At 36.9% G+C, this 13,083-nt stretch overlaps 1 protein-coding gene across 1 annotated transcript in view; it reads right to left on the bottom strand.

The window, feature by feature from the left end:
• Positions 1 to 13,083, bottom strand: part of LOC150086891 (dynein axonemal heavy chain 7-like) — a 1,233,418-nt gene that overhangs the window by 889,675 nt on the left and 330,660 nt on the right. Inside the window, exons 19-20 of the mRNA XM_090372313.1 lie at positions 11,368 to 11,477; positions 871 to 1,054 (exon numbers count right to left, since the gene is read on the bottom strand). Of these exons, the coding sequence (XP_090228439.1) occupies positions 871 to 1,054; positions 11,368 to 11,477 (294 nt within the window). The remainder of the gene's footprint in view (positions 1 to 870; positions 1,055 to 11,367; positions 11,478 to 13,083) is intronic.

The raw sequence follows: 13,083 nt of genomic DNA, 5'->3' as shown, positions 1-13,083 counted from the left end.
TGTAAAAATCAGAAAAATTCAAAAACCAACACTCTCCAGGTTCTAATGTTTTTGGTTTTCAAATACTGCACTTCTAATAAATTTACTTCCCTGTTATTAAATGGTTGCCATTTAATATCAGAGAATTTTATCTCAGTACAAAAGAGAAAAATAGCAATACAAAAGAGAAAGATAAATTACAAATATAATGCAAAAAATTATATTGTATTAAACAGCATTTTAAACAAAAAAAGTTAAAAAATCTCTAACATATTTGAAGCAATTATGTGATAATCCATATAACTTAAAAAGACTACTAAGACTCTTTCATCAGTTCCACTCGCTATAGTCCTAGGGTTTATATTTTTAATGGTGTTCTTAAATGCCTTTTAATGGCTGCTTGGGACCAATATCTAAATCAAAAATCAATGAACTATTTCACTTGAATTGTGCAGTAACTGAAAACCACAGACAAACAAAGCTGTATGATTTTTGTTCATAGGTCAAAACTAGGTTATGAACTTATAACAGTCACTCAATTTTTCAATGGGTATAAAGGGCAAAAGAGAATAACATGTAATGAAAATTATTCCTCTGTCTTAGCTAACCACACTACTACTACTACTTTTTTTCTGCAATTTTTTTTAAAAAATGAAATGTTAGTATTTATTATCCTAATCAATGACATCACATGACTCAATACCAGTGTACATTTATAAAACAAAACCATTAATTCATAGTTGCTACAGATATCTACATAGAAATAAATATATCTAAAGATAAATAAAATTATTTATTCATAATAATAAAATAAAATAAAATTGACACTAGGCAAAAACAGAGTAGCAATAACCATATTTCAACTGTTAAATCAGAAAAAAAAACATATACCTCATGAGTAACGGGATCAAACTGGCCAAACAACTGTCCCATTGTAATAGACTTAGGATTAACAGTGCGATAAGTTACTTTCTCTTCTTCATTCAGGCCTCGTTCATTCAGTAATCCCAATGCTAATGCTAATACTTTTAGAACACAAGTCTTACCACCATAAGGAGCACCCACTAACATAAACCTGGGGAAGAAAAACTACTACAGGCATTTCAATTAAGAAAACATAAATAAAATAAAGCTGAGTGAGATTCATAGCATGATATGAAATATTTTAAATTCAATTTGGCAAAATAAATAATGAGCCACCTCACCAAATTCTCAATTACACAGCCTAGGTTCATCTAGTCCCTCCCCTTCTCATAACTCTATATACTGTTCAACCATCTATAACCAGCACTTTGTTCTTGACTTGATCATTTGCTTCCATAGAGGTTGAAAGTTATATAATATAACTTTCCACATTTCTGGTGCCTTTACAACTAGAAAGATTCTTTACAGTTGCCTAACGGCACTGTAATTTAATTTTTATATTCAATTTCTTCATTATATAAATTTTTATCTTTGGTTTTATCATTATCCATTAGTTATTTAATTTTAATTTTAAAAGATCCATCAAATCATTAATTTTTTGATACTTATTTACATTTTCAGTGGAGTTTAGATTTCAGAAATTATTCATCTTTGGTCTCTTTTTTTTTTTTTTTTTTTAAATTATATTGTAGTGAATGTAGCTTGTATTTCAGTAAGGAGTAATTTGTCCCCTTTCTACTCTTTCATTTCTTATCAATGTAACCTATGCCATTTTCACCCATCATCACCACAGCAAACAGTGATCTTAGTCACATGAATATGTGACTAAGATCACTGTTTTATGCTGTGATATCCATAGCAACCTTTCTTCACCTTTTATTCTCAGAGATTGTAATTTACTGTGAAAATACACCACAACTACATTATTCTGTTGTTCCTCTACTAATTTCCTGAATCTTATAATTCTTAGATATTATAATTTTTAATCTCGGTTAATTGATTAATATTCTTGGATATTAATCAGCCTTACTGACATTTGTTTGTTTGTTTGTTATTTGGTTTTTAGGAGCAGTAGCAACTAAGGTCATATTGCTCCGGGGATATGCGGTTGTCATTCCCTGACCTTTCCGCATCCTCCATATTTGGTGGTCACGGGCTCAAACCCCAGTCTAATCAAGAAGCGTGTGCTACACACTGCTGTTCCTGCCCACCTGGCTATGGAGGCACCCCTTACTGATGTAAATACTTCTTTGATATGTCAGTGTAATTAAAATATTGTTTTTCTTTACCTCTTCAGAGTATATATATATATATAAAATTTTTATATATATATATATATATATATATATATATATATAAAAGAGAGGATTGGGGAGGAGCATGGAATATAAACTACAAACGGTGATTGGAACTATGGAAAACACAAAAAAAAATACTAAAGAACAATTAGAGAAATTGTTCACTGAAATTGAGAGTTATACTTATTGCTGTATAACTCGTAATTTCAATGTCATCTTCAGGGATCAACCATTGAAATCACAGGAAGGCCAACAATAAGTGGGTCACTGTTGCTGACATGAAATATATGCTCATATGAAATATACAGAAATTTGAAATTGGAAGTTAAAGTAATGAACCAGTTAATTTTCTTTTCTCGGCAGTTCATCATATATTTAATTCAAATTTTCAACACACACTTTGGTAATTTACTGTCTCCAACGTTCGACACATGAGGTCACTATGGCATACAGCCTATATAAATATTCACATGTCTTCAGGGTTCTTTGGGCTTCATACTTCATCAGATTCAGGGAGTTTCTTTTGGCTGCATACTTCATTGGATTCAGTTAGTTGCCTATGCTATCTCTATCTCTTTTTTATCTATTGCTTTTATCTCTTTTTTTATGACATTTAACTTTCCTTTTGCTTTTTGCCTCTGTTGGGTCAGCCATGAAATATATGATCACCTTTCTCATGCATTATCTTGACTTTTAGGACTTATCACTTTAACCACCAATTTCAAATTTCGATATCTCTACCACCATATTCTGAGCATGTATTTCATGTCAGAAACAGAGGGCCCACTTTTTGCTGTCTTTCCTGTGATTTCAAGGGTTGACCCCTGAAGACAACATTGAAATTATAAGTTATACAGCAATAAGCACTTTCTTATTATTCTTTAGTATTTTTTCATGTCTTTTGTAGTTCCAATCACCATTTGTAGTCTATATTCCATGCTCCTCCTCAATCCCCTTTTAATCTTTATATATTCATTATAATCGCTGGGTTCCCTCTGCAAAAAAATGCAGTGTCCCTAGTCCATAAACTGTATTACAATTCTTTAATACACCTTATTTAATTTCTTATATATTCAATTTTATATATTATATTTATATATACATATAAACATATACAGGGTGCAGAGAAACTCTACCGACAATCTTTAACAGGTGATAGAGGGTATCAAACGAAACATTTTTTGTCGAGTAAACATAGGTCGTAAATGAGTCGTTATAGCAGCAGATGCTATTAAAGGGTTGTAAAAATCAGAACAATACATTCGGTAATTTAATGTCATTTAATGCATACAAATCATTTGCTGTTGCACACAAAATAGAAAAACACAATCTATAACACAATGCTCGAACGTACAACTACCATCAACATTAACGTATGCATGCATTGAGAGGTTCTCGGAATGGTGCGTATCTGCTGCTAATAGCATAAACATGTAATGTCATATTATGATCAGTACGGGTACAGATATGGAGCGTTTCACTGTTGCAGAAATGACGGATATCCATTGATGCTTCTCAGACAGAAGGTTGCCTCACCACACAACATTTGCTGCGATACACTGAAGATTGTGGGATAGTGGCTCTTTCGGTGTGAATACGCGTGATACTGGACGTTGATGCACTGATAGGACACTCTGGTTTGAGGAACAGGTTTTGCAGATCTTTGCTAATACTTCTTCTAACAGCACCAGAGCCATTACACACCAACTGGGTGTGAAGCATAGTTTGGTGTGGGATGTGGTGCACAAAGCTGGACCAGATCCTTTCCGATGTCAGAAAGTGCATGCACTAGAACCTGCTGACTTTGCCCACCATGTCGAGTTCTCCCACTGGTTTTTAGAGGAAACCAACTTGCAGCCTGATTTTGCCAATAATGTGCTTTACACTGATGAGGCATGTTTCACTCAAGAAGGATTGTTCATCAGCAGCAACAGTCATGTGTGGGCAAAGAATAATCCCCATGCAATGGTTGAACATGGCCGTCAGCACATAGTGTCAATACATGGGCTGGCATTGTGGGAAACATTTTAGTTGGACCATACATGTTGCCTGCACGTTTAGATGGACGACTCTATTTGCGTTTTCCAGAGCAAACACTTCCAGAGTTGTTGGAGGATGTTCCTCTGACTGTACAAGCACAAATGTAGTTCCAACATGATGGCACACCACCACATTTTGACAGCCATGTACGTGCAAACTTACATACAACGTTTTCAGGCAGATGGATTGGTCGAGGTGGACCTTTAGCCTGGCCAGCAAGGTTGCCTGATCTGACTTGTTTGGACTTTTTCATTTGGGGATTCAAAACAACTTGTGTATGAAATGCCAGTTGACACAGTGGAGGAACTTATAGAACGGATTGTTGTAACAAGTGCAGAGATACAAGCCAATCCTAGGAACTTCTAATGCCTACCATATTCAATGATGGGTCGGTGTGAGTTATGCATTGAGCACCAATATCACCAGTTCGAGCATTTGTTATGATTTATTTTTTTCTATTTTGTGTGCAACAAAATTATTTGTATACATTAAATGACATTAAATTACTGAATGTGTTGTTCTGATTTTTACAATCCTTTAATAGCTTGCTGCTATAACGACTCATTTACAACCTATGTTTACTCAACAACAAAATGTTTCTTTTGGTACCATCTATCACCTGTTCAAGTTTGTCGGTAGAGTTTCTTTGCACCCTGTATATGTGAATATTACATTAATATGCACATACATATGTTTTAAGTGTGTGGATACTGAGGAGTGCATAAATACATATATCCATGTTTTTCAATATCATTTCAAATAATGTTATAAAGTATATTATAATTCTACTAGTAACTCCTGGCATCTCTTACCTGCGTTTCTATAAAATTGTAGACACAGCTCATGAAGACAGCAGAAAAAAATGTTAAAACTGAGGGAAGAGATTGCCTCTGTCAGTCACTGATGTCCAACTTTGTAAGCTAAAATTTGACATCAAACAGCTGACAGGATGGACAAGATTCTCTGGTGGAATTCATATCCAGAAACTGATGAAATTGAAAAACAATGTAACAACAAAATTTTGCAAAGTTTTTCAAATTATTTTGTGATTTTTTAAAAATTCTAATTTCACTCTAATATTCTAAAGCCAGCAATGAATTTGGAGGTCTTTTGGAGAAGAATGCCTATCCTGCATTGGCAAATTCCATACTATGCCAATGAGAACTCATTCTAGCACGGTACTTCATAACCCAATGTAGATTGTACAATTCCAATAAAAAGCACAACAGCACATGTTACTGTTTCCTGACTAAACACACCTTATGATATACTCAATGTCTGCAAGGAACTGAGTATGTCATAAGCTGTTTTTATTGAACATGTCTGCCAGGGGCAAAAGTTCATGACATTGTAGAACAGATATCTTTTAAGGGCACAAAAGGCAATATCGTTGTATACATTGGCACTAATTAGCAGTACTATTAGTAGAGAGAGGCATATGATGCAACAAAGCAAGTTTATCAGCATCAGTCAAAAAAAAAAAAAAAAAAACCCTCCCATTTCACCTCTCTATTTGTTCCAAATATCTGTCTAGCTCAGCCTCAAATTTATTTAGGCTATCAACTTCCAAAACAAAAGATGGAAGTTCACAACCCTGCCTTTGGGTCCAGCACTGAAACCTAGGGAACTCCACTAATAACATTTGTCCACGAAGAGCAGTGTCCACTGATTACCGCTCTCTGTCGTCTCCCACTCAACCACCCCTTTATCCATTGTAGCAACATAGCTTTAATGCCATACCACTCCAATTTGTATAGCAGTCTTCCTTGTGCAACAGTATCAAAAGCTTTCTTGAAATCCAAGTATATGATATCAAAATTATTTTCTGCATCCAGTTCCTTTGTGACAATCCAATCAAATTGGACAGACAAGACCCCCTTTAACAAACCCATGCTGTGTCTTAACTATTACTACAGTCTTGTCTAGATGATCCTGCAATGCTTCTTCAACCAGTGATGTTGTTGTTATTTGGTTTTTAGGAGCATTAGCAACTAAGGCCATATTGCTCCGGGATATGCGGTGGTCATTCCCTGACCTTTCCGCATCCTCCGTATTTGGTGGTGACGGGCTCGAACCACGGTCTAATCAAGAAGCGTGTGCTACGCACTGCTGCTCCTTCCCACCTGGCTACGGAGGCGCCTCTTCAACCAGTGATTGCATTATTTTCCCTGGAACACAAGTTAAACTATCAAGGCTATAGTTACTAGTGTCACCTTTTGAATCCCCTTTGTGAATTGGTGATACATTTGCACATCTCCAGTCCATGGGGACCTCCCTGAGTCCAAGGAAGCTCTCAAAATTATGGCTAAGGGTTTGCTTACTTCCTTTACTGCCTCCTTCAATATAACTGGATAGATCCTGTCCACCTCAAATGCCTTCCTTAAATTTAACTTCAACAATTTCTCCTTCACATTGCTCTCAGTTATTACAAAATCACATAGCTCCCTGTTAGAGTTTGATAATCTTCTGGCATCCCCCTCTTTGAATACCTCCTCATGTGTGAATGTAGATGCAAAATACTCATTCAGTTTATCAGCTACCTGAGCATGATCATCAATAGTCAACCCATCTAAGTTAAGTGGTCCAATCTGATTCATCCCTTTCCTTCAAGAGTTCACATAAGTCAAGAGCACTTTGCTGTTTTTCTTTGCATCCTCTGCCAAACATTTCTCATAATCTGCCTAACCTCCTTTGTGACTTGATTTCAGACTAGCTTATATCTGCCATAGGCTTCTGTGTCATCTGATAATTTATATGCATCCCATTTTTCTTCTCTGCCATGAGCCTCATTAATTCATTTGACATCTAACTAGGCTTAAACCTTGAACAGTATTTCTTAGTTGGAATGAAAAGCATAGTAGCCTCCAAGGTTAAGTCCGTGCAGGCTTCCCCTTTTAGTATTCAATGTTGGTAACATCATCAGTTAATCCCACTGTATAGAATTTAAAATCTGTCTGAGACTCCTTTAGAAAGCAAAAGCCCTGCCCTTTATCCTTGATGGTAGTTACATCTTTAACTAAATCCCACATCAGTACATTGTGATCACTGTCACCCAGTGATTCTTTTATCTGCAAAATTCTTAATGTATAAATAATGACTGTTGATTATCAAGTCAACATTATAACTCCGTCTGGTTCCCTCTCGAACAAGTTGCTGTAGAAAACAGTCATCCAATAAATCCACAAAAGTCTTGGTAGTGTGCAAATGACCAACCCACAAGTTCCAGTCTATATCTGAAAAGTTAAAAACCCTCATTATAAGACATTCTGATTTACTGGTCCACTCTATTTCTCTGCACAATTACTCATTATACTCATCAGAGTCATTAGGCATATAACACACACCTACTCTCATTTTCCCTTTCCCAGGGCTTATGTCACACCAAACTGACTCAATATTGCATTTTCCACTGATGTGAATTGGATGCACTTCCTTAGGTTTTATGTGTTTCTTAACTAACAGAATAACCCCCCCCCCTTCCTGTTCTGTCTATCATTTCTGTACACATTGTACTCCCCAAATTCCAATTCTGCATTGTTTATATCTGTATGACACCACATCTCTGATTTAAGAATATTAGCCTTTGATGTCTTGACCAGCACTTCAAACTCATCAAATCTGTTAACTATACTCCTCCATAGCCGAGTGGTCAGAGCAGGAGTGCAATAACACAAGCTCTTTGAGTAGACCGGAGTTCAAGCCCCTGACTTCTAAATACAGTCGCTCTGCCAACCCGCACTGGACCAGCATGGTAGATTATGGTCCATGTCCCTCAGAATGAATTGTTGAGGAGGCTTCCATCCTGCAGTGGGTTGATAATGGCAGCAGTTTTTTTTTTTTTTTTTACTCCTAGAATTGGTGTAGATGCAAGTATACAGGCACCTGTTTCTACTCTTAATTACCCTAACACAGCCCATGTATTTACTTGTTCCACTATGACTCCCAGCAGTCCTGGAAATCTCCAGGATAGTGTGTATCCCCCAAAGCAACAGTTTTTTGATCCTCCTAACACTGCCTCGATGGTATCATCAATGTTAGATGGATCGAAAAGCAGTCCCTGTAGAAGCAATCTCTACAGTCAACAAACACACACCACGCTGAAAAAAACTTCTATCCCATGAACCCTGCACAATCTCTCTGGAGATGAATTGATTGACAAGGCTCTCATCATATACTCCCTCCTGTTGTGTCTGGGCAGAATTGCAGAGACTTTTACATTCAACCCTAACTCGTGACTTTTTTCAACATTGACCTGTACTTGTTGAGTAAATCTGAAGTTCTCTTACTCTTGATGTCATTATTTCCAATGTGTAAAACAATATCACCTTTTGTGCCCTTAAAAGATGATATCTGCTCCACAACGTCATCAACCATTGCCCCTGGCAGACATACCCTCCTCCTGTTCTACCTATCCTTCTTGTCTAGTGTATTCCCTGTCTCCCTTAACAACATGAAGTGTAGGAGATCTGTGGATTTGCTTAACAAGTATAGGTCAAAGTTGAAAAAAAAGAGGCAAGTTAGGTTAAAGTTGAAAGTGTTTGCAATCCTGCCCAGACACAATAGGAGGGAGTATACGATGAGAGCCTTGTCAATCAATTTGGCCCTGGAGAGAGAGTGTGCAAGGCTCATGGGGTGGAATTTTTTCCAGTATGGTCTGTGCTTGTCAACAAAAGAGATTGGTTCTACAAGATGGGATACACTTAAATTGAAAGGGTGCAAGAATATTTGCTGATGCTATGAGGCAATGTTAGGTGGGTCACAAAACTGCTAGCTTGAGGGATTCACAGATCAATAGATTAACAGTAGTCACAGGCAGAGGTGGAAGTAATTCTTGTGCTGCTTCTATTGGAATGAGCAGCAGTCTGGAAAGTTTCTGGAGATATCAGGAATGGCTGAGAATCATGAAACAAGTAAATACATGGGCTGTGTTAGAGTAACTAACAGTAAGAACAGGTGCATGTATACTTGCATGTACACCAATGCTAGGAGTATAGTAGATCAATTTGATGAATTTGAAGTGTTGGTCAAGTTTTCAAAGGCAGATATTGTTGGTATATCAGAGTCTTCGTCATACAGATGTAAGGAATGCAGAATTGGAATTTGGGGAGTACAATGTGCGTCATACAATGTGTAAAACAATATGACCTTTTGTGCCCTTAATAGATCAATTTGATGAATTTGAAGTGTTGGTCAAGTCTTCCAAGGCAGATATTGTTGGGATATCACAGTCTTCGTCATACAGATGTAAGGAATGCAGAATTGGAATTTGGGGAGTACAATGTGTACAGAAAGAATAGACAGGATAGAAAGGGAGGAGAGGTTATGATGTTAGTTAAGAAACACATAAAATCTAAGGAAGTGCATCTAGTTGACATAGATGGACAGTGCAACTGAGTCAGTTTGGTATGACATAAGCACTGGGATAGCAAAAATAAGGGTAGGAGTTTGTTATTACCCTATTCATTGTGATGAGCACAATGAACAACTGTACAGGGAAACAGAGAGGGCCAGTATATCAGAATGTCTTATAATGGGGGATTTTAACTTCTCAGATATTGACTGGAACTTGTGGTTTGTCACTCACACAGCATTCTCAGTACATGATAAAGAGTTCTCAGTCAGTGGTGAAGAGAGGATGTCTCTTGCATCAACTGCTATGAACCTCCATATATCTGAAAGTGCAGTGCATCACCATTTGGGATATTGTTCTTGCATTTCCCATACTGTATTGAAATGTCAACAGTTACACAGTGACCTACCATTGAGTCCATGCAATGTTCTGCAACCTTTGCTCACCACAAACACCCTCCTTGTGTAATCCTTTGGAATTCTGTCAGCTAAAGGTGGTTTAACCCATTCAAAACCATTCTTGTACAGTTTAACCACAGTGAGCAACCAACAATACTTACTGTTTCTGATATGGAAACACACAATGCACAGGCTTCCACAATCATGCCCTTTTGAAACCACATAATATCTTTACTACATCCCATAACTGCTACTTTATCATTTTATACTTCATACAGCCAAATATGCTCTGGTATATGAAGCAGCTTTTTATACCATGAGCTATGTAGTATAGACATTATGGATAGGATGGTCACAGTTCAGTAATCATTGATTATATATACAGCTCACTTTTCAAATTTATATGAATAACTGTACTTGTGCTACACACATCATAACATTTGACTGAAACCAAGAAACACAGAATTTCAGGAAGCTACAATCAAGTTTTGCATTGTCATACAAAAAACTCAATGAAGTGCCAATTTGCAAGTAGTTATTTCAGTAATTATTTAAATGTCTGAAACAATTTCAGTTATAATACATTGCTCCCTCAATAGCATAATGAAATTTGTGTTCCTTACTAATATTGAAGACTATAGGCAGTTTACTCAAGCAAATAGATATTAAGAATAAATTCACTTAAAATATAAGGCAGATGGCTATAAATAAGGAATATCTAATGGAAATGAATTTCTCCCAGAAAACAATTATAAATTATCAAGACGTGTGATTGACAAAGATACAGTAATGAGATTGCATTTTCTTTCACTTTGTTAGACTAATGGCTAATAATGGCACTGTTCATATTCTGTTATAAATAAATAAATGATATGAGAGTAAACTGCATGTAATGCTCGTAAGGATTTTTTCACTTTCTATTTAATAAATACTGAGTAAGTTATCGAAAAAAACATAGTAATGAAACTGCATTTTCTTTCACCTTGTTAGACCGATTGTTAATAATTAATAATTATGCCATTCAGATTCTGATAATAGATGATATGAGAATATAATACTGTATATGTAATGCTAGTATGGACTGTTTTTACTTTATTATTAATATTGAGAAATTTATTAAACAATGTCCACTAGATTATCTTACACATTTTAGCAAAACCTCTTAGAGCAAAGAAAGATGCAGATCCAGAAAAGCCCCAAATATTTGAAGCTTCTTTTATTAGACTGCAGTCAAACGGTGTCATGCATATCATCTCTAGATAAACAGGGTTGGAAATTTGTTTAAATATACAAATAATAGGGGATAGAGAAATGATACAATTTTAATCAGCATTTTGCAAGTTTGTTTGTTTTTTAAATAAATATATCTAATACTAACCCATGGCGAACAATCATCATTTCATATGTCTGGATTATTTTTTGAATAAATGATGGCACTGGCTGCAAATTTAAATCCTCGCAAATTTCATCAACAGCTTCTAAAAATACCTAAAGAAATAAATAAATAACATAAAAAAAGAGCATTTAATAATATGCAATGTTACAAAATGGTTTAAAAATGATTTCCTGTTCAATTTTAATAAGGCACAGAATCCAACTTGGCCTGTAATACAGTATTTGGTCCTTGGTCCACTGGTCATTGAGGTCGTCACATATATTCTCTCAGATATGCCAGACAAGCTGTACTTGCTACCTGGGAGTCTAAAATGCTGATGGAACTGATATTCGGGTGACACTCAAGTCAAGTGGACCCAATTTCGGCAAAGTCCAGACCGTCTGTGACAGCCAAATCCTCTGCTTGCACCTTCACGATGGTGGGACTGTTAGTAATCCTGGTTATAACCTCCATGCACAAGTACATGGTGGGTGACCACCCAGGTGTGAACCAACGTAAGCAGGGGTCGAGGTGTGGCGCCCACACCACATGGAGGAATGCCACCCCTCTATGCTACCAGGCGGTACTAGGTGGTAAATGACTCTCATCAACTGGTGCGATACTACCACTTTGCTTATTGGAGGCTTGAAGTGGTGGAATCCATGTTTAGTCTCTAGAGCCACGTTCCGGTCAATCCTTCCCTATCTCTTCCATCATGCAGTATGATTGATGACTTTTGAGGTTATGATGAACATCATGGCGGGATCCAGTATTCCTTACTTTTCGAGGGTACAGCTCTAAACCAGTGTTTGCAGGGCAGCTGCTAGTTAGTACACCGGACCGAACCTATTGGTAACTCTCTAGGAGGCTTCCGGATCAGCTAATGTATAATCTTGCTACCTGCACTCTGCCAGATAGTGACTAGAGGGGTCCGAGTAGTGTGTATGAGGGGAGCATGGTTGAGGCCACGTTATGTCAAGGATGAGAGTATATTTTTACCATGTGTACACCATATCCAAAAATTTCATTACTTCATACAGCATGTCCCACCCACTTTTTCTTACTATTTAATACACCATGAATTGTCAAACTAACTTCCAAGCACTTCCTAATTCATTTCACAAATATACGCGGTCTCAATTCTAATCTCAACGATGTCCATTTCCACTTGCAGTCTGCCAAACCCCATGTACTTTTTCTGAAAGAATCTCAGTTATCAGTTGATTCAACTACTGCTCATCCCAGATGGCCAAATTATTCGCTGTATGATTCCTTTCGCCCCCAAAGCTGGTACTTGTGCATATGTCAGTTCTGATATTCCCTGTCAGAGACTTAGCAATTTGGAATCTCCTCTCTTTGATCTTCTCTGGCTTAAAATCTCTCTGCCTCATTGTGTCAAATTCATCTGTTGTCTCTACCGTTCTCCTAACTCCACTAATCACTTGGAGCTCTTTGACTTCCACTCTTTGCAACTTGACTTTCTCCGGTCCAACTTTCCTGACAGTGAGGTAATTTTCCTTGGTGATTTTAATGTTCACAACTCCAGCTGGCTTCCGTTTTCTAGTCACACTGACCCAGCTGGTTGAGATGCTGAGGCTTTTGCAATTACTAATGACCTTGCACAGATTGTTCACTTACCTACAAGAATACCGGACAATCCTAATCATACAGCCAATACGCCAGTTCTTTTTCTCACAAACAACTCTTCTAAGTACACGG

Source organism: Mastigoproctus giganteus, chromosome 4 (assembly GCF_048544385.1).
Source record: "Mastigoproctus giganteus isolate SK-2022 chromosome 4, ASM4854438v1, whole genome shotgun sequence".
Taxonomy (NCBI): Eukaryota; Metazoa; Arthropoda; class Arachnida; order Uropygi; family Thelyphonidae; genus Mastigoproctus; species Mastigoproctus giganteus.
This window is presented reverse-complemented; position numbering and strand designations above follow the sequence as displayed.